This window comes from Betta splendens, chromosome 9 (genome assembly GCF_900634795.4).
Source record: "Betta splendens chromosome 9, fBetSpl5.4, whole genome shotgun sequence".
NCBI classification, from domain to species: domain Eukaryota; kingdom Metazoa; phylum Chordata; class Actinopteri; order Anabantiformes; family Osphronemidae; genus Betta; species Betta splendens.
The window spans coordinates 404,397-430,011 of NC_040889.2; the positions used below are offsets into that span (position 1 = coordinate 404,397).

The 25,615-nt window shown below is 44.1% G+C and overlaps 2 protein-coding genes across 2 annotated transcripts in view; both read left to right on the forward strand.

Annotated features, from left to right (window-relative positions):
* LOC114861868 (NLR family CARD domain-containing protein 3-like) overlaps positions 1-11,138 on the forward strand; it is a 34,910-nt gene extending 23,772 nt beyond the window's left edge. The window contains 4 exon segments of the mRNA XM_029161538.3: positions 7,894-8,067; positions 8,515-8,685; positions 9,128-9,174; positions 9,294-11,138. Of these exon segments, the coding sequence (XP_029017371.3) occupies positions 7,894-8,067; positions 8,515-8,685; positions 9,128-9,174; positions 9,294-9,826 (925 nt within the window). The 3' untranslated portion in view covers positions 9,827-11,138.
* An 813-nt stretch (positions 11,139-11,951) lies between these two features.
* The window catches only part of LOC129604569 (uncharacterized), a 239,458-nt gene continuing 225,794 nt past the window's right edge, over positions 11,952-25,615 (forward strand). Inside the window, exon 1 of the mRNA XM_055511488.1 lies at positions 11,952-16,243. The gene's annotated coding sequence lies outside the window, so the exon portion shown is untranslated. The remainder of the gene's footprint in view (positions 16,244-25,615) is intronic.

The following is a 25,615-nucleotide window of genomic DNA, read 5'->3' on the forward strand; positions in this document are numbered from 1 at the left end:
TGAATACTACAACTAATAAAATGTGAAATCCAAAATCTTTGTCCAATAAAACTGCCTATTGGCCAACAAACTGTTATCCCCTTAAGTTCTGCTGTCCCTCCTGACGGACACTCCAGGGGATCATGCGAGTTATGACTGCGTACAATCTAGCTGCTAAACCTCAGCGACACAAGCTGCACACCGTTGGAAAGCTTAGACTTTCGTCTTTCCGACTCTATAAACCATTTCCAGCTACAACAACCACAGCGCAGTCACCAAACGCTCAAAAACAATAACCATAAATCCATAAATTTTCCATCACTTACTTTAGACGACTTCTGAGCTTCAAATCGCGCTCAATCACGTGCTGTGTGGTCTTTTTTTGTTTGTTACGATCCAGAGAATGTAATCCAATAAAGCGTTTTGGTCCAGAACACACGGTACATCAACACTGGTCTAGCACACGTGGGCCAACCCTACCCCTCCCCCCTCCCTCCACTTACAGGCCTCTAGAGTTAACCATAACCGTAAATGCTGGAACAAAACGGACACTGCAGCCGTGTAGCAGAGAAAGCGCTGATTCCGTAGATATACGATGAGTGGGGGAGGGGCGCTCAGCCTGCCGTAACCAGCCAGGTCAAAGGCCCAAAAAAGTGAAGCCTGCTGTTTCCTAACTATGATTTTTTGACCCAGATTGTTACATATAATATATTAGTTTATAGTGAACGTGAATATAGCATTATAGGGTATTTTTACAGCCTGTAAGCTTTCATTTGAGCCCTCCCTGGTGTCTCTGGATGATCCAGGCCAGAGATGTCACCTATTAGGGTTACCTGGGCCAGGCGGAATTTGGTGTGGGGGGGGGGTAATTAATTAATCATAAAAGTAATTAAAAAATGTCCCATTTACTGGTTTTTAACACTATTTGATTTATTTCTTCATATATAAATGCAAAAGGCTTCATTCTTTTAGATCCCTTTTGTCTTTTTGTCTTGAGACCAGTCACCAGGGAGATATTTGCTTATATCTATAAAGGGAAAAATCCAGGCGAGGATCTAGGCGAGGGCTAATCAAAAAAATATTTCAGGTTTGTGTTTCTTTTGTTTTTTCTCCTATATAACTGTAACAAATTATGTTTCTTTCTTTGAAAACTAGAAGAAGTGTCCTTTCCAATGACACCAAGCTCAATATTGTAGCCCTTACCATTGAGGAACTACAACCATTTTAATTGGAATATGCCCAATTGGATCCTAATTAATTAATAGGGTTTAAATGGGGGCTCGGAAGCTAAGTTATACTGCTGTTAAATGTACATATCTTTGCTCCTGAGTTGAGCAACAACTCTTCTACAGTAGCCATGTGTCAACAGCCTGCAGTGGCGTGTCAGTTTGAGAAGCAACCTCCTCACGTCTTGGTAGCTGGGATGCGCCAGCCTGTATAAAAAAACATGTCACATTTACAGCTAGCTGACTAGATAAGCAACACTTATGATGGGTTAGGACATACACATTACAGGCTTGGTAGTAATTAGAAACACAGCTGACTCTCACAACTTACTGTTGCAGCCAAACCCAAGTTGTACTGAATGTCATGCGGAGGGCTAGCACTAGCCGCTAACGCTAAAATAGCGCTAGCAGCTAAAATGTGAGCTGAGTGATTAACCTCAGTATCATATATCACACAAATTGAACCAGACAAATGCTGGAGAGGCTTGAACTGCGTGGCAGCACCTTGCAACACTCTCTCTGTCGCTGTAGCTGTTAGAATCAACTGTTCTAGCCATTAGCATTCCTTACACAGGAGGGAAGCTAGATTATAACCAAAGAAACTTCTGGAGTACATACATCAAATAAGTATCAAGCATGTACTTACATTTGGGGAAGCAGCAAGTGGATCACATCTTGTAGGAACAGAGTCCTTCTTCAACCTCAAGCCTAGTAATAAATATACCCTCGTTTTCAAAGCAGACGGAGGTGAAATGTTGTCCACACACAAAGAAGCATTTGGGCAGCAGTGCCGGCACCGGTCCATTTACAATAAAATTAATCCATAAAGTTCTTCTTTCTTGCTCTGACTGGTAAAATGAAAAGGCCGCGATGCTGGTTGGAAACAAACAACAACTGAGCACTTTCTGAAACCTAATGGCCCCATGTCAATTCGTCTTACAGTGAGTGACTTCTTCTTTTTTTGTCTTTTAAAAGGCGCGTGGCAGCCAACTGAAAGGTGCATTACCTATTTACTCTATGCGATAACTCTTAGCCTTAGTTATCGCATAGAGACTGTGTCTGCTTCTCGACCACCTAAACTATACAAGTCACAAACAAATCAAAGAGGAGTGACTTATCAGAATTTAATAAACATCAAAACAGTTCCTCTTACAGAACAAAGTAACAGTAAGTTAATAAGTTAATAAAGTGTGGTTTATTAAATATCAGATCTCTCTCATCTAACTCCTTTTTAATAAATGACTTGATAAGTGACCATCACATAGATCTGTTCTGTCTCACTGAAACCTGGCTGCAGCAGGATGAAATGTTACTTTAAATGAGTCGACTCCAATGAGTCACATCAACTATCATGTTCCAAGAAGTACAGGTAGAGGTGGAGGAGTAGCAGCAATTTATAAATCAGATTTATTAATTACTCCTAAACCTAAACATAGTTATAACTCATTTGAGAGCCTCACTCTGAGCCTTTCTCACCCAGACTCTAAAACTCAGAAGCCAGTTGTGGCTTCCTCTTAACTGAATTCTCTGAATTCTTATCTGACTTAGTTCTTAGCACAGATAAAGTCATTGTAGTGGGAGACTTTAACATTCATGTAGATGTTGACAGCAACTGTCTCAGCACTGCTTTTAACTCCTTAATAGACACTATTGGTTTTACACAGCAGGTAAATGAACCCACTCATCGTTTTAACCACACCCTCGATCTTGTCCTGACATATGGGGTTGAAATTGATAATTTAACAGTTCTTCCCCAAAACCCTCTGTTATCTGACCATTTCTTATTAACTTTTGAATTTAGCACAACTGACCCTATAACAGGTGGAAAGAAATGTTACAATAGCAGATATTTATCTGACAACGCTGTTGCCAGATTCAAGCAGATGATTCCATCATCTTTGGCTCAATGTCTTGTAGATATACAGAGAACAGTCACCTTAATCCTTATGAACAGGTTGACTGTCTTGTGGATGATGCTGCAGCTTCTCTTCGTACAATGTTAGACACAGTGGCTCCTCTGAAGAAGAAGACAGTGAATCAGAGGAGGTCAGCTCCGTGGTATAACTCAGAGATCCGCAGCCTAAAGCGAAGGACTAGAGAACTAGAAAGACAGTGGCGTTCCAACAAAATAAATGTAAATTGCATGGAAGGACAGTCTAATGAAATATAAAAAAACACTTTGTGCTGCTAGAAAAACATATTATTCCTCCCTAATTGAGGAAAACAAAAACAACCCCAGGTTTCTTTTCAGCACTGTAGCCAGGCTGACAAAGAGTCATAGCTGTATTGAGTCTACTATTCCCTTAAATCTCAGCAGTAATGACTTTATGAACTACTTTACTAATAAAATTATCATCATTAGAAAAAACATTCAGCAGCGACTTCTTCCAAATGACAGAAAGCACTGTCTAGATCCATCAACTTTAACTTTATTAAATCCTCTGTCTTACCTAGACAGCTTCTTCCCCATAACTCATATGGAGTTAACCTCAATAATTAACTCTTCCAAGTCGTCCACTTGTCTTTTAGATCCAATCCCAACCAGATTACTCAAAGAAGTTCTACCTTTAATCAGCTCGTCCATATTAAATCAAAACAACCAATCTTTACAACTAGGCTATGTACCACAGGCTTTTAAGGTGGCTGTGGTCAAACCTCTAATGAAAAAAACAACCCTTGACCCTGGACAACTAGCCAACTATAGGCCCATTTCAAATTGACCCTTTATTTCCAAGATTCTGGAAAAAATCGTGGCTAAACAATTATCTGTCCACCTGAGTGGGAATAACCTGTACGAAGAATTTCAGTCAGGATTTAGAAAACATCATAGCACAGAAACAGCTCTGGTTAGAGTCACTAATGATCTTCTATTAGCTTTGGACAATGGTCTAGTTTCTAGTCCTTGTCCTGTTAGATCTTAGTGCTGCATTTGATACAATTGATCATAACATTCTATTACAGACACTAGAACATAGAATCGGGATTAAAGGAACAGCATTGGGATGGTTTAAATCCTATTTGTTGAACAGATTCCAGTTTGTTCATGTTAATGATGAATTCTCCACATGCACAAGGATTAGCTGTGGAGTACCACAGGGTTCTGTGCTGGGTCCAATTCTGTTTAGTCTATACATGTCTCCTCTAGGTGAGATTATTAGAAAGCATTCTATTAATTTTCATTTTTACGCAGATGATACTCAGCTATATATGTCCTTGGAACCAAATGAAACAGATCAACTAGTCAAAATTCAGGGTTGTTTAAAAGACATCAAATCCTGGATGTCCCAAAACTTCCTTCAACTAAACTCAGAAAAAACCGAGATTCTAATAGTTGGGCCTAAAAATCTGAGAGAGACACTATTGAGTCAGATAGCCACCCTGGATGGCATAACATTAGCTTCAGATTCTACTGTGAGGAACTTTGGTGTCATCTTTGACCAGGATCTCTCTTTGACATCATACATTAAACAAATCTCCAGAACCGCCTACTTCCACCTTAGAAATATAGTTAAAATCAGAAGCATCCTCTCTCGGAGCGATGCAGAGAAACTGATCCATGCATTTGTTACCTCTAGGCTGGACTACTGTAACTCCTTACTCATAGGATGTTGAACTCATAGCTGATGAACAGCTCCTTAAAAAGCCTACAGCTTATTCAAAATGCTGCAGCCAGAGTTCTGACAGGACTTAGAAAGAGAGATCACATTTCTCCTACATTAGCTTCTCTGCACTGGCTGCTGTAAAATGTAGGATAGAATTTAAAATTATCCTACTTACCCACAAAGTACTCAATGATAAAGCTCCTTCTTATCTTAAAGACCTCATAGTTCCTTATGCTCCCAGCAGAACACTTCGTTCTCAGAGCGCTGGGCTACTTGTGGTTCCTAGAGTGTTTAAATGTAGAACAGGGGGCAGAGCTTTTAGCTACCAAGCTCCTCTCCTCTGGAACCAGCTCCCTCTTCAGGTTCGAGAAGCTGACATACTCTCCACCTTTAAGATTAGGCTTAAAACCTTCATTTTTGATAAAACTTATAGTTAGAGATGGTTCAGGTCACTGGCAATGATTGTTAGTCACAGGAACCATCTCTTAGTTAAGCTGCAATAGACATAGACTGCTGGGGGACTTAATTTATACACTGAGCTCCTCTGTTTCCTTCTACCTCCTCTGTCCAATAACCTCCTATCATTGTCCCATGTTTAACTAACCTTGTCTCTTTCTCTCCAGTAGTTGTGCTTCCCCCCCCACTCTCTCTCCCTCTCTGTCCTCACCTACAGGTATCATTGGACTCAAAGTTTGGTGTCTGTGATGGGCAGCTGCAGATCCAACCATCCTGCCTGCATCCAGTCCCTGGTCCAACCATCCTGCCTGTGCTCTGTTGTTGCTTGTTGTTGCTTGTTGCTGTTGCTGTGCTTTTCTATCTCTCTATCCTCTCACCCCAACCGGTCGAGGCAGATGGCCGCCCACATCCAGTCTGGTTCTGCTGGAGGTTTCTTCCTTGTTAGAGAGGGAGTTTTTCCTCTCCACTGTTGCTGTCAAATTAAATGCTTGCTGTATGTGGGATTTGTTGGGTTTAGTTGTGTGAGGTTTTAAACCCTACTTTGTAAAGTGCCTTGAAATAACTTTGTTGTGATTTGGCGCTATATAAATAAAATTGAATTGAATTGAATTACCGCCACCTACTACGCCAGAGTGCACAGTGAGGGACTGAAACACAATGTTTCAGGTACATTTAGGGGTCCAGGTTTGCCTGGGCAGGGCCAAAGCTGGTTCTGTGAGTGGTTAAAAGACTGCAGACGTACACAGTCTGGGAAATTTGAAACCGATGGTTCTTGAACCAAATTGGATAAACTCGCAAAATGTGAAGTAGGGAGTGTACTTCTAACACACCAGGAGTGTCTTAACATGAACCAGGGAGTCATATAAATGTACCAGAATGTCCAAAAAGCAAAAAAATGTCCACCTGAGCACCCCCTCTTCGGGGCAGACAAGAGCAGGCTGAGACTCAGGAACCGGTGCAGGCTGAGACGCAGGAACTGAGGCAGCCTGAGACGTGGAGGCTGAGGCAGGCTGAGACGCAGGAACTGAGGCAGGCTCCGACTGCAGCTCAGTGAATCCCAGGGCCTCGCGCAGTGCAGGATGTCTAAGAATGAGAGCTGTCGCTTCTCGGAAAAGGCGCTCCCTGGACCCCCCAGATAATATGCAAAGAGGAACACTACTGGAGGTGTGCATTAGAGACGGATACACTGGAAAACGCTGTCTGGGATGCCTGCGATAGAGGTGGGACTGTTGTCTGGTGAACCGGGAAGGCCCTCTGCTGGAGGAGAGGGTCACTTGGTTGCAGAGGCCAAGGCCTCTGGAGCCTGGGCCTTGGATCCGGGCTTTTGCCAGCGTTGTCCGGAACGCAGACGACTGGGTGTGGGTTCCATCTCCTCAACCGCCGTGACTAAATCAGAGGACGGGGTCAGGGCATGGACTGGATCCTGACAGGAGACGGGGGTTGACGGCGGGTTCTGGAGAACGGACCCGGGCTGAGGCTAGGGGACTGGGTCAGACCGGGGATCTATGGCAGCAGCGTGGACTCGGGCTTGAGCCGACGAGGTGGCGCCTGGACCGTGAGCTGGAACCAGCCTAACACTTGTCGAAGCGACGACAGGTGTTGGGCTGGGACCAGCGAAGCCGGAACAGGGACGTGAACTGGAGTTGGTGATGTGGCGACAGAAACTTGAACTGGATCCGACTTAGCAGCGACAGAAACGTGAGCTTGAGCTGACAGAGCGGCGACAGGAACGTGAGCTGGAGCCTGTGAAGCAGCAACAGGAACATGAGCGGGAGGCGGCGACAGGAATTCTAAGCGGGAGCAGCTGATGAGACGCTGGCGGGTGCTGCACGCAGAGCGCGTGCCAAATCCCTCGGCACCGACTGGAGCCTCTCAAAAAGCATCTCCACTCCGGGGTAGTCAAGCCACCAGAATTCCCCCTCCAGGATACCAATAGCCTGCTTTATTGTGCAGAGCCGGACCTTCAGACTGGAGGCTTCCGCATAATCCTTCGCAAGCTCCCCGAAGCACCAGCGGAGGTCCTATGGCAGGCTCGGGCAGGTAAAAGCCATCGCAACTACGTGTTGTCAACGCACCCCAAAAACAAAATCATTTACCGACCTTAAACAGATGCAGGGCGCCGGCTGTGTCCGATTCTGGACAGATTGTTCTGTCACAACTCCAGGAAGAAGAAAACAGCGTGACTTGAGTAAAGACGGCAGTTTAATGTGTTTGTGGTCAGGCAGGCAGATATCATACATGATGCAGGCAAAAACAAGGTCTGACAGGTAGTAGGCAAAAGTGAGGTCAAAAACAGGCAATGGTCAAACTCACGGCTCACTATTATCAGAGGCTGGACAAGAGACAAAAACGACTGGAACAAAACCGGATCATACACGGGACTGAACACAAAGGTAACGCTTGAATGCTCGTCATGAAAACGCAGACAATCTGGCAAGGGACTATGGCAAGACATGGTGCTTAAATACTAGGTGAGTAATGATTGATGGAAAACAGCTGGTGAGATCATGTGACTGCAAAGTAAAGCTAAACTAAAAGTGACAAGACAAAACCGAAAGTACAAGAAAATAAAACAGGAAGTGAGTCCAGGCTGTGACAAAACATTTTTTCTCCACATCTCTGCCTTTCAGAATGAGTGTGTGTAACCTGTCAGATAGAAGCTGTGAAGCTCTGTCCTTGGTTCTCAGCTCTCAGTCCTCTAGTCTGAGAGAACTGGACCTGAGTAACAACAACCTGCAGGATTCAGGAGTGAATCAACTGTCTGATGGACTGAAGAGTCCTCACTGTCGACTGGATACTCTCAGGTCAGGATTCATGAAGCTAAACATTATCTAAAAAATGTGCAGCTCGTGAACAGTCACACTCACATTGTCCGGAAAGTAGTTTTTAATAAGCTCAAACTACAGAACCAGGGTAATGAACAGGCACTAAGTATTAACTGTGGAAGATGAATAGCTGAATAGCAGCTCAAATAGCTGTTTAAACCTTTAAATCACAAAACTTGGGTTCAAATATTCTGAGATATGAAATTATACCTTCATCCTTATTTTATTAGTTGTTCACCAGGTTTGTTAGTGTGTGACTCCAGCTTCTAGACTTTCTTTGTAACGTTACTGAATATCAGATCACATTTCAAGCAGGAACCTATTAAATAGTTCTTAGTGTTTCTCTCCACTGTACAGTAGATGATCAAATGTGCCTCGAATCCAAAGTGTAGTATGTAACTGTGCTTTAACATTGTGTGTTTTCAGGCTGTCAGGCTGTCTGGTCTCAGGGGAAGGTTGTGTCTCTCTGGCCTCAGCTCTGAGCTTCAACCCCTCCCATCTAAGACAGCTGGACCTGAGCTACAATCATCCAGGAGACTCAGGAGTGAAGCTTCTGTCTGTACTGAAGGATCCACACCAGAGACTGGACACTCTCAGGTATAAACACAACTACATATATTGCCTGATAGGAGACGATGTAGATGTAGGGATTTATTTACAGTGTAGTTTCTAGACTGAAATAAACTGCCACCACTGCTTTAGGGTTTAAACAAATGGTTTTAGGTTTATTACAAGTGATGACATATTATCAACAAGGGAGAGAGAGAAAAGAGCAGAGTGTTGGGAGAACCTGGTCTCCTGCAGGAGAAGCTTGTCAGCCACAGAACCTGTGGTCCCAGATATGAGTTATTTACTCTCTCTGCCCCACTCAGACTAAGGCATTAACTTTGAGCTAGATATCTGGTTCTGTTTTAACTTTTGGCCCAATATAAGCGAATAATAAAAAGTGTTTCATTAAATGTTTCCCGGAGACTATCCCAGAAATTGGAATGTAATGTCTATGTCTGCATTTGGTGCGCTGACCCCCTCCTCCTTTCAGGGTGGAGCCTGGTGGAGTCCGATGGTTGACACCAGGCCTGAGCAAGTGTAAGTGTGTTTTTACTGCGATCAGCAAAGTTCAACCATCTTCAAACTGTCATGAGTCATCGTCAAACTGATAATAGATCAATAACTGCAGCTGGATTGTGTCTTGTTCTCTCCATCAGATTTCTGTCAACTCACCATCGACACAAACACAGTGACCAGACAACTACAACTATCTGACAACAACAAGACGGTGACACGTGTGAAGGAGGATCAGTCCTATCCTGATCATCCAGACAGATTTGACTACTGGTTTCAGCTGCTGTGTAGTAATGGTTTGACTGGTCGCTGTTACTGGGAGGTTGAGTGGAGAGGTGGAGTTGATGTATCAGTGAGTTACAGAAGACTTGGAAGGAAAGGAAACAATCGAGACTATATATTTGGATACAATGAATTGTCCTGGAGTCTTTTCTGCTCTGATGCGGATGGTTACTCTGTCAGACATAATAACATAGTAAGATCCATCTCCTCCTCTGTGTCTCACAGAGTATCAGTGTATGTGGACTGTCCTGCTGGTTCTCTGTCCTTCTACAGAGTCTCCTCTGACAAACTGATCCACCTTCATACCTTCAACAACACATTTACTGAACCTCTTTATCCTAGCCTTGGGTTATATGGGTCTAGTTCCTCAGTGTCTCTTTGTGATTTGTTGTAGTGATAGTTTGATCCTGTCAGAGAAACATTGTCACTGAACATAGTTCATGTGTTCATGTCTGTCTCATTCTCAGATTCATATATTACAGTTTTATTTGTTAATTCATGCACACTCCACATTCTAAACAGTTAACACACAGGCCTAAATAGCTGCTCCAATGTCAAAATTACAAATTTTGTTTGCTAAAGGCTTCAAACGTGCCAAAGCGATGGAAGTATGCAATAAACAATACATCTTGCAAATCAGTCATAACACAGTGGAAAAATGTGATACAAAACACAGACCTCGGTGTAAATCAGTGCATCATTGACTCTGTGGACTTGAGAGCAGACAACATAAACCTTCCTGAACAAGATCCAGTACTATCACAAATTTTTTCAAACATCCCATACTTAACATCACACGCTTTACTCCATTGTCAGTCCAGAGGTTCGACTTTGTTTTGAAATGCACCACTAAGAAGGTTTAAGCTTCTGCATCCAGAAGCATCCACAAATGAGGGACGTATTGCAGGACTACTGTAAGTTCAGGGATCAGGTCAGTCCTGTGTGGTGATAACTGTTTATACACAGACACACACAGGTGCATTTCTGGATATATATTTATCTCAATAATGGGACCTGACCCCTATGTTTCTGATGATTTTTATGCCATTTTCTAACACTTTCCTCAAAGTACAGGAACAAATTGGATGTAGGATCTGGTCTCCACCTGAAGCTGAACTCAACCATTCAACAGGATCCTCATTTGTCTTATTACCTGAGTCATAGGTGACACAAACCATTTCCCTAAATCAGACCCAGTGAATCAGAGTGAACTGTTGGCTACAGGTTCTAGTGAGGCAAGAGTAGATTGCATGTTTTGACTGGAACAGCGTCCGGGTGTGGCGGAATATGAACAGTCTGTGTTAAAAGAAGCACAACTATTTGTCAACGGCCATAATGAAACAAAGCAGAGATAGAGAATAAAGGCTCAGTAGAAACACACTCAGCTGGACCAATCAGAAGCAGCAAAGACCTGGGTGTCTGGTCAGTGTCTAAACCTCTGCACTGTGTTCAGCTAGTAATAGGAATTCTCTACATTAAACCACCGACTAGTGTTGATGCTGAAGACAGGATGTACTTTGGAAGCGCACAGGTTCTGTGCAATTATTTACTGACCAAGAAGCCATCGATCTGGTACCAGCTTCAAATCTGATACAATGAATGGATCATCGTTAAACCTGACACCTCTATACAATGTTGCTAACCGCAACTGCATTTGTGCGTAACAGATTGTTTGTACGCAGATGAAATAAAAACGTTTCCTGTGACTCATGTTTCATCCTGCTACGTTGCTTTGATTGCGATGTGTCCAGTCAATGAGTCTCATCACATCAGGTAAACTGGCTCTTGACTCAAACTGCGCTTTAATGTTGCCCTGATCTACCTCATAATATGAGAACTTGATGCCTTGCTGACATACGAATGACTGCGTCCCACACAGCTGGCTACCCGACCGGTCTGCAGCTCCCTCTGGATGCTCCCAAAGCTGGATATGCGCTGGTCACATGGCTTCTTGAAACAAGAATGGGCACCTCTACCAGATGTAGATTATATGTTTGCGCCGTTTTGCTCATATTTTTAGATAATGTCATCTAATTGCAGAACTGCGGCTGTCTATTAATTTTTTATTGTTTTTCTCCGGGTTGAGATGATTGTTTTCACATGATTTACAATTTCCCAGTTTCACCTCTTGGTTCCGCCAATGGACCAGTAGCTGTAGAAAAGTACTTATGCCAGCCAGGGAGCTACTTTCAATTTTTGCACGTTTCTACTTTATGTAGCTTTTGATACATCTGACCTTAGGCGTAGATTCATACTTACGCCCGGTTTTAACCCTTCATAACTTCAAACTTCAAGCCAATTTTATACGAGGCCCCAAGGGCTTAGTAAGAAAATCTACATGTCTTTGTACATGAGGCTCCAAGCAGAACCGTGTGTGCAGGTAATGCTGCAAGTTCCCCACAGTAGTGGAAATAAAAAAATAAAAGTGATCTGACATGGAGGTGGACGTGAAGTGAAGTTTACCACCAAAGCGTCACCAAAACAGGTAGAGGAGAAGGACGAACTGACAGAAGCAGAAACCTAACCTGTCCACCAACACAGCAACATCACACACATTTTGGATTAGCTAAATAAACCATTAAATAAACCATAAATCAGGAAGAGTATATATATTCTATATATACTCTTCTTGTTAAAGCAAAGCTGTCCATCACAATATGGCATTCAGCGTAATATATGCTGCTTGCTTAACTGCTGGACAGAACAAAAAAAAAAAAAAAAAAAAAAAAAAAGAAGGACGAACTGACTCCCTGACACTGTGCTCAGCTACTAATAGGAGGTCTCCACATTAAACCACAGACTAGTATTGACGCTGAAGACAGGATGATATTTGGGGGCGCACAGGTTCTTTGCACAACAATCACACATTACATCACCATTTGAGGTGGAGCCTTCATCCTTCGTTCAATGTTCAATGCATGACTTAAAACAAAAGTCTAATTAGTCTTGAGAAGCCTCAGGAATCTTTCACTGAGCTGTAACCAGTAAAAACCAGAAGCATTGAGAAGGAAACCTGGCAGTGATAACAAATAAGTGTCTCAACTGATAACCTGAAAGACTCCCAACAACCAGAGTCTTTTCTTTTACTAGTTTGCTTCGGTTCCTAGCTCATGTTGTATTCTCCATAGGGCACCGCAGATGGCAGTCACAACTCCTCGGTCTTCTATCCTCTATTCACTCCCCTATTTTTTGGTGTTTTTAGTGTTTTTGTCATAACCTGGACTTTCAGTTGCCACTTTGTATTTTATTTTAATGCACTTCCGGTTTTTGCTAATATCATGTTTAGTTCTTGCTTTGCTTCCGGTTCACACCATCTGGAAACTATCAGTAATCAGATTCCTGCATTTAAGCACCAATACTCACCACATCTAGTTGCCAGATTGTCAGCTTTGTTTAGCCAGCATTCCAGCATTCCAGAACCCGTTTGACCATTGCCTAGTCCTGACCTGGTCTCTTGTCCAGCCTGTGAATCTTGTTTCGCCGCCGTGAGTGTTGGCCTTTGCCTGTCTTGACCACCATTTGCCTAAGCCTTGCCTGTACCTGGTTGCCCCTGCTGTGTACCGACTTCTGCCTGTCGGACTACAAGCCTTATTAAATCACTTTAACCTCAAATCCTGTCTCGTGCTGTGCACATGGGTCCATTGCCTAGCTGTTTTTAATTTATTTTATACAGCCACTCACGGCCTCATGGATCACTTACTCCAGAGAGACACTCCTGTCTCTCCAGCTGTGGTGTGGTTGAAACAGGAAGTCCTTCAGAATAAAACCAAAACTATGGCCGAAACAGGACAGTACTAGGCCATACGTGGCTGTGACTGCATAACCCTCGCCTGAATTGGAGAACCGGGGAGATTGAAGAGTGGGGCCAGGACTGTGACTGTACCTGTCACTGACCGCGCTCAGCCCCAGAATACCCTGAGAAGTCGGCAGCGGCGGGAGGCCCCACCGAGGAAGTCTTTCTGCATAAGGTACCAGAGTGTTATCATGATCTTTGATCTGTGTTTAGTAAGCAGAGAGCAGCATCACCTTCCCCTCATCGCTCACACGAGTGCGTGATCAATATAAGACCTGGGACCACTCCACCCAAGGGCAGATTGTTTCAGCTCTCACCCAAGGAGCAAGAGGCCATGAAGGAGTATCTGGATGACGCGCTGGTGCCCAGACTCCTCCACCTCATCACTAGCAGGTGCGGGATTCTTCTTTGTGTGGGAAGAAGGAAGGATCGCTTTGTCCCTGCATCGACTATCGAGATCTCAGGTGTTTACCAAATTAGATCTCTGCAATGCCTACCATCTAGTCAGGATTCAAGAAGGAGATGAATGGAAGATCGCCTTCAACGCGCCCAACGGTCATTACGAACATCTCGTGATGCCGTTCCGTTTGACCAACGCTTCTGCAGTATTTTAGGGCCTTGTCAACAACGTTCTTGGTAACGTGATTAATGTTTTTATATTCGTCTACCTAGACAACATCCTGATTTTCTCCAGGTTCGAAGAGGAACACTGACTCCACATTTGCAAGGTCTTAAAGCAGCTCTCGAGTTTCGCCTCTTCGTTAAAGTGGAGAACTGTGAGTTCCACAAATCCACCGTGTCATTTCTGTGGTTTGTCACCTCTCAGTGATAGGTGCTTATGGATCCTGCAAAAACCCAGGCGGTGGAGGAATGGCCAATGCCGCATGAGACACGAGGGGTTCAATGGTTCCTGGTGTTCACCAACTTCTACCATCGGTTCATCCGGAGGTTCTGTTCGCTAGCTGCCCCTCTTCACACCCTCACATCTTCCAAGGTCCAGTTCCGGTGATCACCCGAGGCGGGTGACCACCCTCCACAGAAGAGGCGGAGCAGGCCTCTCAGCTTCTAAAGAAGAGCTTCACCTCGGCACCCATTCTCCAGCTGCGCGATCCGGCCCGTTTGTGGTGGAGGTAGAACATCCAAGACCATCCAATTCAGGAATCGGGGCAGTCATTTCCCAGCGGGATCCAGCGGACGATAAGCTACATCCTTGCGCCTTCATGTCACGCAAGATAACTTTAGCAGGAAGGAACTACGAAATCGGCGACCGTGAGTTGTTAGCTGTAAAGGGAGCTCTGGAGGAATGGCGAAACTGGCTGGAGGAAGCAGAACAGCCCTTCATAGCTTCTACAGACCACAAAAATTAAGGAATATCTCTAAACGCCGAAATGTTTGATTTCATGCCAGGCTCGCTGGCTAACTTCCACCTGTCTTATCGCCCAGGTTCCAATAACGGCAAGCTGGATGCCCTGTCCAGGATCCATGAGGTCGAGTTCGAGCCAGAGAAAACCGAGCCAATTCTTCCAGCCGGTTGTGTGGTCGGGGCAGTCACCTGGTCCATCGAGAGCCGGGTGAAAGAGGCTATCAGAGCCCTTCCGGCCATTCCGGAGGATCCACCTAACCGATTGCTTGTGCCACCAGAGCTAAGAGGGAAGTAGACATACAGGAGCTGATTGAACGGCGTTCGTGGTAGGAGGATGGTTCTGGTGGCCCCCGGTCCAAGCGTGACATCCGGCAGTACGTCGATGCCTGTCCTACCTGCGCTCACCAAACTTGGTCTCACATTGCATTGAAGTCCGTCACCGGGTTGCAACCATCATAAGGTAACACAGTTGTCATGACAGTCATCGACAGATTCTCCCATTTAGCCCACTTTGTTCCCATGGCTAAGATGCCTTCGGCCAAGCAGACGGCCTTGGCTGCGCTGGAGCACGTATTCCGGCTGCACAGGTTCCCAAGGGATATCGTCTCGGACTGAGGACCTCCATTCGTATCTAGGTTCTGGCGAGAGTTCTGCTTGTTGCTTGGGGCCCAGACCAGCTTGTCATCTGGATACCACCCAGAGTCCAATGGACAGACCGATTGGACCAACCAACAGCTGGAGGCCGGACTTCGACTGTTGGCGTCCCAGAATCCCGCCATCGCTAGAGTAGTATATTTATGTATCATATCATATATTATTATATAGGTAGTGAACAATCTGTTCGGGTCAAGTTAAGATGCAGTGACTGTTCCTCAACCCTTGCAGTTTGGCAGGGTTGTTGTCTGGGGAGCATCTGGGATAGACTCCAGGAAACAGACATTTACATTTACTTTTAGCAGTAAAATTGATCATTGCTTATGAGAGAAGTACAGAGAGTAGATGGGTTCGTGTGGGGTGGGGTGAAAGAGTTTGCGTAAACTGGGTTCGCAGAATCCGTGTTCGCAGAATCTGTTGTTGTTAACAATGTTTATCCAAGCTGTTCCTAAGGAAATATTCAAAATGTCACGCCGACCTGGGAAAGGAACTGGGAGGTTGATGGTGGGCCAGATGCAGCTGGAGCTGGACAGATAACACGGCCCAGCGCCAGGACTTTCCAAGTAGCCGAGAAAAACATCTACACGTCCTTATTTGGACATGTGGAAAGATGTTAGGTGGTGGTTAAAAGCAGGCCTTCACAGGCTGGGGTTTTCAGAGCGCTTCGCAGAGGGTCCGCTGGTAGCACACAGCGGACCTTTTCCGACCTCTCGGTTCCCTCTGCAGAGGAACAAGCAGGTGAATTCGGTCTCTGCCTCTCTTGTTATTACTCTTTTGTAATCATTATATGATTGTTTTAATTTGTCATGTATAATAAATTTGTATGCTATTGATTTAAACTTCAAAGTTGAGTTCTTGTGAAATCTCTGTCGTGGTTGAAGAGAATAGAAATACATGACAGAAATTGGCGTCACTCCAAGCAGGCAGGTCATAGCCGGGTCTGAAGCCGACAGGTGCCCGACTGCACCCAGCCCGAGACGACTCGTCACTGGTGGCCACAGGTGAGATGCGCTTAAAGCTCTTACATGACGATTCTCTGTGTTGGGGGCAGTGTGGGCAAATGTTGGTTACATAAGAAGATTCTAAATCCTGATTCGGCTATTTCTAGAAAACAATCTGTGTGGGAATAAGCAGAGAGAGGCAGTGGAGAATTTGCTTGTATAATTTGCTGTATATAAATATAACTAACTAACTGCTTTATTTGTGTGCTGTACTTTGCTTTTATTGTGGGGAAATAGAAAATGACATGGCCTATTGACCTCTAGACGTTGACTTAAATGTTGACTTAAGGCAGACGCGGATTGGACACTCTAATATTAAGGGCTTTGAAGTCTGTATTTGGTTAAAGTATATATAAAGGCTGTGTAAGTACCATAACTGATGCCGATGGCTTCGGCCCAACAACGCTGAAGTGGCAAAATATATGCACATTTTTTCACTGGACTGGACACTCTCTACTCTTTCATAGGGTAGGAGCTATGTTGTGCCATTTAAAAAGCGTACACCAAATTTACAGGGAGGGGTGCGTAACAAGCATCAGGTTACGGTGCAGCCTCAGTGCATTAGGAAATAGAGTGTGACCTTGTGCTACACATTCAATCAAATTTTGGTTTTAGGCACTGTAGGTTTATGTGCGTATGAGGAGACCTACATTAAGCTTGGGACTGATCAATCCAAGTGTAGATTTTCTCATGAGTTGTGAGGCCTGAGAGACATAGGGAAATCAGTAAAAGCGGTATCTGTGATATGCATATGAAGTGTGCTGGCAATAATGTATGAAGTTTAATCAAGTGTGTATTTGTGTATATACGTATGTGAAGTTAAACGGCGTAATAGTTGCTTGTTGCTAATTTAAATTTGAGTAGGCTGGGTTGACAGCGGTTCCTCTACTCCTCCGGTGCAGAAGGAGTGTGTGTGTGAGGGAGAGTGGAAAAGAGAGCAGGAGGGCGAGGGAGTGAGTGTGTGTGTGTGTGTGTGTGTGTGTGTGTGTGTGTGTGTGTGTGTGTGTGTGTGTGTGTGTGTGTGTGTGTGTGTGGACTAGAGAGAGATCCCCGCTCCTCATACGTGTGTGTTTTCAGATAGTTGGGGGGAGCCGTTGGCCTGGTGCCAGGTGGCGACGAAGTTTTAATTTTTGTAGTAGTTTAAAATTTAACATTTTTGTTTGTCCTATATTGTGTTCACTTTTCTTGGTACTTTTATAATCATTTTGAAGTAATCTAAGTATTTTAGTGCATTTTTTGTGACGACGTGTCCACACTGTGGTTGGGAGTGGTCAAGCTGGTCACGATGTGTAAAGACCGCGGCTGCTTTGTTTATTAAAAAATAAAAAAGGGGGGAGTTGTGAATTGAGGCGCGGTCTCTGAATTGGGTGTGGAGGCGTCAGCTGTGTGCCTCTTCTGTTGTTCACGCTCCCGAGAGAGTGTGTGTGTGCGTGTGTTTTACTGCTCAGAGCATTAAGCTCAAGGGTGTGTGTGTGTGTCGTACTAGTCCTAGCAGTAGGCTCGGGTGTGGGTGTGTGTGTGAGTGTGCATTGGAGAGACATAGACACATAGTTGGCAGACTGCAGTAAAGCCTTAGTTTTGTTCCTATTATTACTATTATTGTAACGGACAGCAGATAAACTTCAAAACGTTTACTACGTCGTTTGAAGAGAAGGGAATTTTACTGTAAATTGGCTCAGAACCGTCAGAAGTGTGCTTCTCTAAGAGCAGACTGGAAGTACAAAGACTTTCGAGCCTCCACCTGTCTGAGGCTCCGTCTCACCCCTCCCCTGAGTTTTCACCAACTTTTCAGATCAGATGTATGTATGTATAGACTATTAGTGCCTAGTAAGTATTAGGTGAGAATAAATGTGAGTAATACACTAGGTGAGAATAGAACCACAAGAAGGGGTTTATGCGACGTACATGCTAGTGTACTAGTAGTGGTCTGCAGCGTGTTGGCTATACTGTCTGTCAGTGTGTATTGGTGGGATTTAGCTTCTATTTTTTTCATTTTCAGTTTCCTTTTTTGTCTGGTTCTAGGTTAACTAGGTTAATAAACATTCCTCCATTTATATCAAAGGTCTTTCTGCTCACGCGTCTGTAGCACCTGCATTCTCATGAGCAAGACCACCATTTGTGGCCTTATGTGGGTCAGGCACAGCCTGTGACATCACTATCACGTTAAATCAAGTGTTTCAATTATGCTGATTTTGTGTAAACCTAGTAATATAAACAAAGCACATGATCCGCTCCAATAAGACGCTTCTAATTTTTCTTCAGCAGTTGCTCTGAAGTGGGCGTTTCTGCAGTGGTTTGGTTTATCTTTGCATCAGACTTACTCTTTTATTCAGAACAAATCAAAACTCATCAGCTCAACAGTCACTAGGAATGATTATCGGGCCAGTTGCTTAAAACAGAGGTAAAACCAAGATACCCAGAAAGGAAGAGCGTCTAATTACAATTTAACTGGTTAATATTTATGTTGCTTTTCACTAACTATGGGTTGTAAAGATAGGGAACTTACTTCAGTTATGAACACTGATTGAAATTAGTTCAGTTACAAGTATAATTAGGTGTAATTAGGGGTTGAAATCATATCTTCAGTAAAGATACATATTTAATAATGAGATCTGTGGATGGGAACATGTCTCCAGTCGAGGTGTTGATGAAGGAAATTCAGAAATGCTCAGACAAATGGAGCAAGCGGACACATGAATCCACGGGGCCCTGGCCTTCAGAGGGGACATTTGATCTGAGGCAGTGTGCAGAGATGCAGGGTTTTATAAAAACCTATGAGATAAAAGACAAATCTGTAAAGCGAGGCCTTAAACGGGAAAGAGAAAATGCAGTGTTGCAATTGTTTATTAACTGTGCAAAAATGATGAGCAAAAAGACGACTCAATGTGGTGATAATCAATTTAATCAGATCTCTAAAACTAAGTCTCTTTCAGATGCGTCCCAGATGGATGCAGAAGAAACAAAACCTTTACGGACGAAGAAGCCAGTTCACCCTGTAGCTGATCCAGAAGGGACAGACAGGGCAGTGAAAAGGGATGAGTTGTTAGAACTGCCCGACATTTATTTAAAAACAGAGAAAATCTCAATTGGAAATTCCCGCAGTGAAAGTGATCTGCGTGACAGAGCAGTTAGATCACTGTGGGCTGAGTCAGATGAGGAATCAGTGTGTGTGGGTGACGAACGGGTAAATGAGGTTTCTGATGGACTTCCTCTGCTGGTCAAAGAGGCAAAGCGTCAAAATCTGCCCTGGCCTTCAAAACCGGAACAGAATGATCTGACTGACACTGTGGGACTTTGCAACTTGTCACTAGAACAAATAACTGAGCATGTGATTCATGCTGTTGAGCCGCGTCAGAAGCAGGCAAAGGAGGCAGCGAAAGAACCAACACGCCAGCAGCAGCGGGAAAAGGGAGAGAAAAGAGAGGATGGTGTCTGCTCAACCAGCCAGCGTGCCTCAGACCCCACCTACACCACCAGGCATGGCCACACCTTAGGTGATGTACATGCTACCAGGAGGGTGGACAAGAAGACCTCCTATGAGGAGAGGAGGGTTCCCTGCAGACAAAGGCAGAGGAACAGGAGGCAGCCACAGAGGAGGCGTGAGATGCTACTGCTGTGGGAAGACTGGTCACGTAAGAAGCCATTGCTTTGCTTGGCTACGAGGCTCACGAGGAGTGCCTAGACCAAAGGGGTCCGCTGATCAATGTGGAGGCCCCTCAGCTGGTTACGAGAGAGGACCAGACACCTGCAGGATTCATGAACCTTGTTGATGGGCTCCATCAAAAGCCAGATGCCTCTGAATCTGTGACTTCACCTTGATGCACACTTTAGTACTTTGAGGCTCAGACAAATATCTAAAATTTGGAAACAAAATAAACAAGTCGGTTGGTGAGAATGACTTAGTCCTTAAACCTGCCAAAAGATTCAAAAATTAAAAAATATGCCAATTTTACTAGGCAAGGGAAAGACAAAGGTATAGAGAATATTTCAAGAAAAAGTTCCCAATTCAATCACCCTGCTGACAAATGCTCCATCTGATGCTCAGTGATTGACGGTGTTAAAAACAATGTGAATGTGAAGTATGTGGATGAAGACACTGTGTGCACCAGACTTTGAGACATGCCTCATTTCATCTCTCCAACTAACACTAACTGTAGACAGTTGTCTCATGATATTGGTAATGACTCATTCACATTATTGATGTGAAGAGGTAAGAAAGTTTTACTAGACAAGCTGCAATACTGTAGGAAGGGCCTCCCACATACCATAAAGTGAGTGAAGTATCTGAGGAGGTCAATCAGCTAAAAAGGGAATTTGAGGAGAGTGTAAATGTTTCCCTCATACAGTAAACAGCAGTTTGATCCCTACAGTATGTAAGCTAGTATAACGCATCATGCTCTCATGTGTTACAGAAAACATCAAACTTTAAGGTGACTAAAACCAGGTGTGCCTTTCACTGCTACTGTGCCAGTTCTCCAATAGACAGAAAAACCAAACCATTCAGAACCTGCAAGGTGTAACTGTTGCAACAATGCTTAGTCTTCTATAGTACTGTATTGTAATGCTATGGGTTGTGGTGCTGCAAGCAGCTACAATTCACTACACTACATTTAGGATTTGCACAGTCCGTCTACTGTTTAAGCGAGGCTGCAGTTTTAATGATCATCTTGACATGTTTTGATGAGGTTCCACTTAGTTCTTATCATCACTATCATTAATATATTCCAACAGAGCAGAAGACACATTTAGCAAATGTGTGAACCAGGTCTCAGTTCATTTTTTCTTTCCATTCTTTTGCTAAACAGTTAACATAGATGTCATCAGTCTGCAGGCCTTAAACAAATGTGACAGGGCTGTGGTGTTCTTTACGGCATAGAAGGAGGAGGTCTGGGGAAGAGACTGAGTAGCAACAGTGACGGTGCTTTATCCTCCAAGAGGTTTGACTGTATGTGGGTTTATATGGACTTTCTTTAATAGGTTACAATACTTCAGTTATCATCCACAGCTGTTTTGTTATCACTACAAACTCTGACAGTCACAGGGGAATTATAATTAGATGTAGCAATAATTGTGGGGTTGTTTGAATTTTTAGGGTATAGCTTTGCGTTTCCAACAGTTAACTAGGTTGTGTTATGTCCATCTGTCATTTCTGATAGTTTGTGAGGATTCAGCTTATGTAGTCTTTACGTTAATTGTGTCATGAAGTCACTTAATGCATGCATCTGCAGTGCTTCTTGAATTCAATAAGGTTTCCTACAACGCAATGATTCTGTGTTCATAATGAGATTAGTTCGTGTTTATGTTGTAGTTATTAAGGTCTAAACATTGTTGTTCCTTCTATTGACATCGTCCTTAATTTCACTCAGTTTTATTCAGGGATTGATGATGATCCCTGGTAAGGATAAATACGTAGGATAAATAAGAGTAGGAAATTACTTTTAGTGTTTTGCTAGTGTTCTTTTATCCATCCATCTTAATTTAATGATTTAATCGGCTTCAAATTCAATGGACAGTTATCTGTCTATTGAGGGGGGAAAAATGTATTGTAAAAAATTGTTTTGATTATTGCTTTATGACGGTCCCTGGTAACTGGGGAACTTGTGTGTGTGGCATCTGCTGTGAGAATGGACTATTCTGTTTCTGTTGTGTTTTATCCCAAGTTGGTGAACTTAATCCATGGGAGAAAGGTTGTGGTCGAGTTGGCACAAAATTTGATTTGGTATATACTGTAAATAGCTTACGCTACAGAGGAATATGATCTCACAGCGGGACTCATTGTGGAGTGATAGGAAAAGTGACAGGAGCAGGGTATGTCAGGAAGGAAATGAGTTAAGGGAAGTCGAGGAGTGAATGAAAAGGGAAGTGTAAATGTGATAATGACAATAGAGGGATGAAAAAGTACTGTGAACATTGCATTTCAGTGTGTAGGTTGTAAAAATATGCCGAACGCATAGACTAACATTGCACGAAGCTTTGCTTGACGAAATGGTGTTTAATGCATCAACCAAGTTTCTATGTGAAACAGATGATTAATATACGCAGGAAAGCTGTGCTGTTCCATTGCAGGAAAGAAGAGGACAAAGAAGATCAAACTCCGAATCACTGATGGGCCCTGAGTGACACTGCTGACTCATTTAGCAGAACAAGGTCACAGGCTAGCCTTTCTAAATTATAGTTCTCATAGAGCAAGAGGTTTCTCTCTTAGCTTACGTGCACGATAAAAAAAAACAACAACCCTGAGCTCATGACATGACTGACTGATACTGTATATGCTCTACGGACTGACCATGACACGTGTTGATGATGTTTTATTGTTGTTGATTTTATATAATGAGGGTTTAACCATTTTCATTCTGCATCTCAGTGTGTTGTTGTGCACAGGAAGCTCACATTAACAACTTCAACCCTTCTCTCTACACAGAGTTGCAGTGGAGAAACTGTGTCAGCATAAACAACTCGCTTAAACTAATTTTCTTTCCTAACCAACTTCTCTCCTACTCTTAACCTCCCTCCACAGGTTACTTCAGTATCAGAGGAGGGTGTGTCTTATGACCTGCTACGACTGTGGGTTTTTATATTCTCTGATCTTTTGATTTCTACAGCGACAACCTGGAACAAAAAGCAAACTATTTGTTCTATTCGGCCTAACCCTAACCCTAGCTCTGTAGGATGGTTATGCTGCACTATAGTGCAGATCTTTCTGCCTCTCAGCTATCAGCTCTCAGGTCACAGCTGGAGCACCAGTCTGAGAGGGACAGAAGATGGTGCAGCAGAAGTGTGCTGGAGCCCTGAACGGTCCAGAAATGAGGGACTCTGTGTTCAACGTGAAGGCAAGCTGGGCTAACTGGGTCGCTAGCGGAAAGGCAGGGCATCAGATGAGGTTCCTAGGACAACGCAGAGGGTGCAGTGCCACAGCTTCCAGAGCAACCTTGACGGACGAAGGAGGAGTCGATGGAGCCAAAGGAGCTGATGGAGAGTCCAATTATTCCAATTCCAGCTACACCAACAATCCTCACCCACCTAATATTGTGGGGCTGCGCTGACCAACACGGCTATAGGGGGTGGGCGGAGCGCCGCCCATAGCTGCATCGTTGATATACACTGATGTTTGAATTTGCCCGTGCATGAGCTGAATTGCAGATGCTGGATGACGTGGGATCACAGACCGTCATGATTGACTGTGGTTGGTGTGGAGTCTGTGAAGAATCTGTTGTGATAAAGAGGACACTGTTGTGTGTGTAATGAAGAATGAAAATGTGAGGCTTGTTATTGAATGTACTTGTTTACAGGCAGCGTGGGAGGATCACCTGTTGGAGCTGAAAGAAGAGCTTAGGTGTTCTATTTACTACAGATTTTGTGAATCTTTAACTTTGCTGTGTCATCTCAATGTTGAAGTTCATGTCTATTTAATATAATGCAGCATGATGAGTCAAAGAGGAGCTTTCTTGGCCGCTCGCTTTCAAGATTGATGGGCATTAAAATGCCCACGAGGAGTGTCATGATCTGGTTTTGTGTTTCTAGTTGTTTCCTGTTTTATTTTGGTAGTCTCCTGGTTTCTGTGTCTGCTCAAGCTTCACTTCCGGTTCATGTCCTGTCACAGCTGTCCCTACTTCACCTGGTCATTACCCACACCTGCACTCTATTAGTCATCAAGTCACTGTGTATTTAACCACCACCTGTGTCCTTAGTTCCCTGCCAGATTGTTAGTTTCCGTACTCTTTCCAGCGTCTCTTGTATAGCTTCTCTTGTTTTGACCCTGATCGCCTTGACCATTGCTTCCTGCCTGAACCTCGTATGTACCGCTGCCTGTGAGAGAACCGTGACTGATTATCTGACCGTGAGTTTGTCTTATCCCTGCCTGTACCTTTGCCGAGACTGCCCGTGTAACGAACCCTGCCTGGATATTGGATTAGAGATTGCCTGCTCCCTTGTGTACTCCTTCACTGAACCCTTTTGTGTATGACCTGGACCGCCTGACCCTGCCTTGTCAAATAAACCTGTGTCTAATCATCATCGTGCTTCTGTGCCGTGCATGTGGGTCCGACACCTGCCCAAGTCTGACAAGGAGGGGATTTGTAGTATATTTATGTATCATATCATATATTATTATATAGGTAGTGAACAATCTGTTCGGGTCAAGTTAAGATGCAGTGACTGTTCCTCAACCCTTGCAGTTTGGCAGGGTCGTTGTCTGGGGAGCATCTGGGATAGACTCCAGGAAACAGACATTTACATTTACTTTTAGCAGTAAAATTGATCATTGCTTATGAGAGAAGTACAGAGAGTAGATGGGTTCGTGTGGGGTGGGGTGAAAGAATTTGCGTAAACTGGGTTCGCAGAATCCGTGTTCGCAGAATCTGTTGTTGTTAACAATGTTTATCCAAGCTGTTCCTAAGGAAATATTCAAAATGTCACGCCGACCTGGGAAAGGAACTGGGAGGTTGATGGTGGGCCAGATGCAGCTGGAGCTGGACGGATAACACGGCCCAGCGCCAGGACTTTCCAAGTAGCCGAGAAAAACATCTACACGTCCTTATTTGGACATGTGGAAAGATTTTAGGTGGTGGTTAAAAGCAGGCCTTCACAGGCTGGGGTTTTCAGAGCGCTTTGCAGAGGGTCCGCTGGTAGCACACAGCGGACCTTTTCCGACCTCTCAGTTCCCTCTGCAGAGGAACAAGCAGGTGAATGCTTGCCTCTCTTGTTATTACTCTTTTGTAATCATTATATGATTGTTTTAATTTGTCATATATAATAAATTTGTATGCTATTGATTTAAACTTCAAAGTTGAGTTCTTGTGAAATCTCTGTCGTGGTTGAAGAGAATAGAAATACACGACACTAGTCCTTTGCCAGATTGTGAGTTCGAATACCCGTTCCGGCATTACTTTGTCTAGCTTACCTGTTGTCGATTTCGGAGTTTTTGGATTGCCCTTGTCTGTACCGTAGCCTTGCCTGTTTTTGTGTTACCTGACCGCCTGCTTGCTGAGACTCCGGAATGGCTCTTCCTGTAATGTTGCCATTCCTGGTTTTGATAACTGCCTGTACAAGGATGACGAGATTGCATTAAACCGTTTTCACCTACCTGTTTGTCCTCTGAGCTGGGCATGTGGGTCCATCATCTTAGACATCAGTGCCTCCGTGACAGCACCCACCAACACTCCAAGCCTACATCAGACGCCAGCATCCGTCTCTCCTGACCTCATGGCAGTGTCCAGCTTAGTCTTGTTTGTCCCAGCTTGTTCCAGTCACAATACCGCAGCCAGTACCTGCCGCAGAACCACTGCCTGCATCTGTCTCACCGTGGCCGCAAGCTCCAGTTCGCACCTTGAAGCCAAAGTCTAAGCGGACTACAGTTCGTGTCCCGACTCCGGT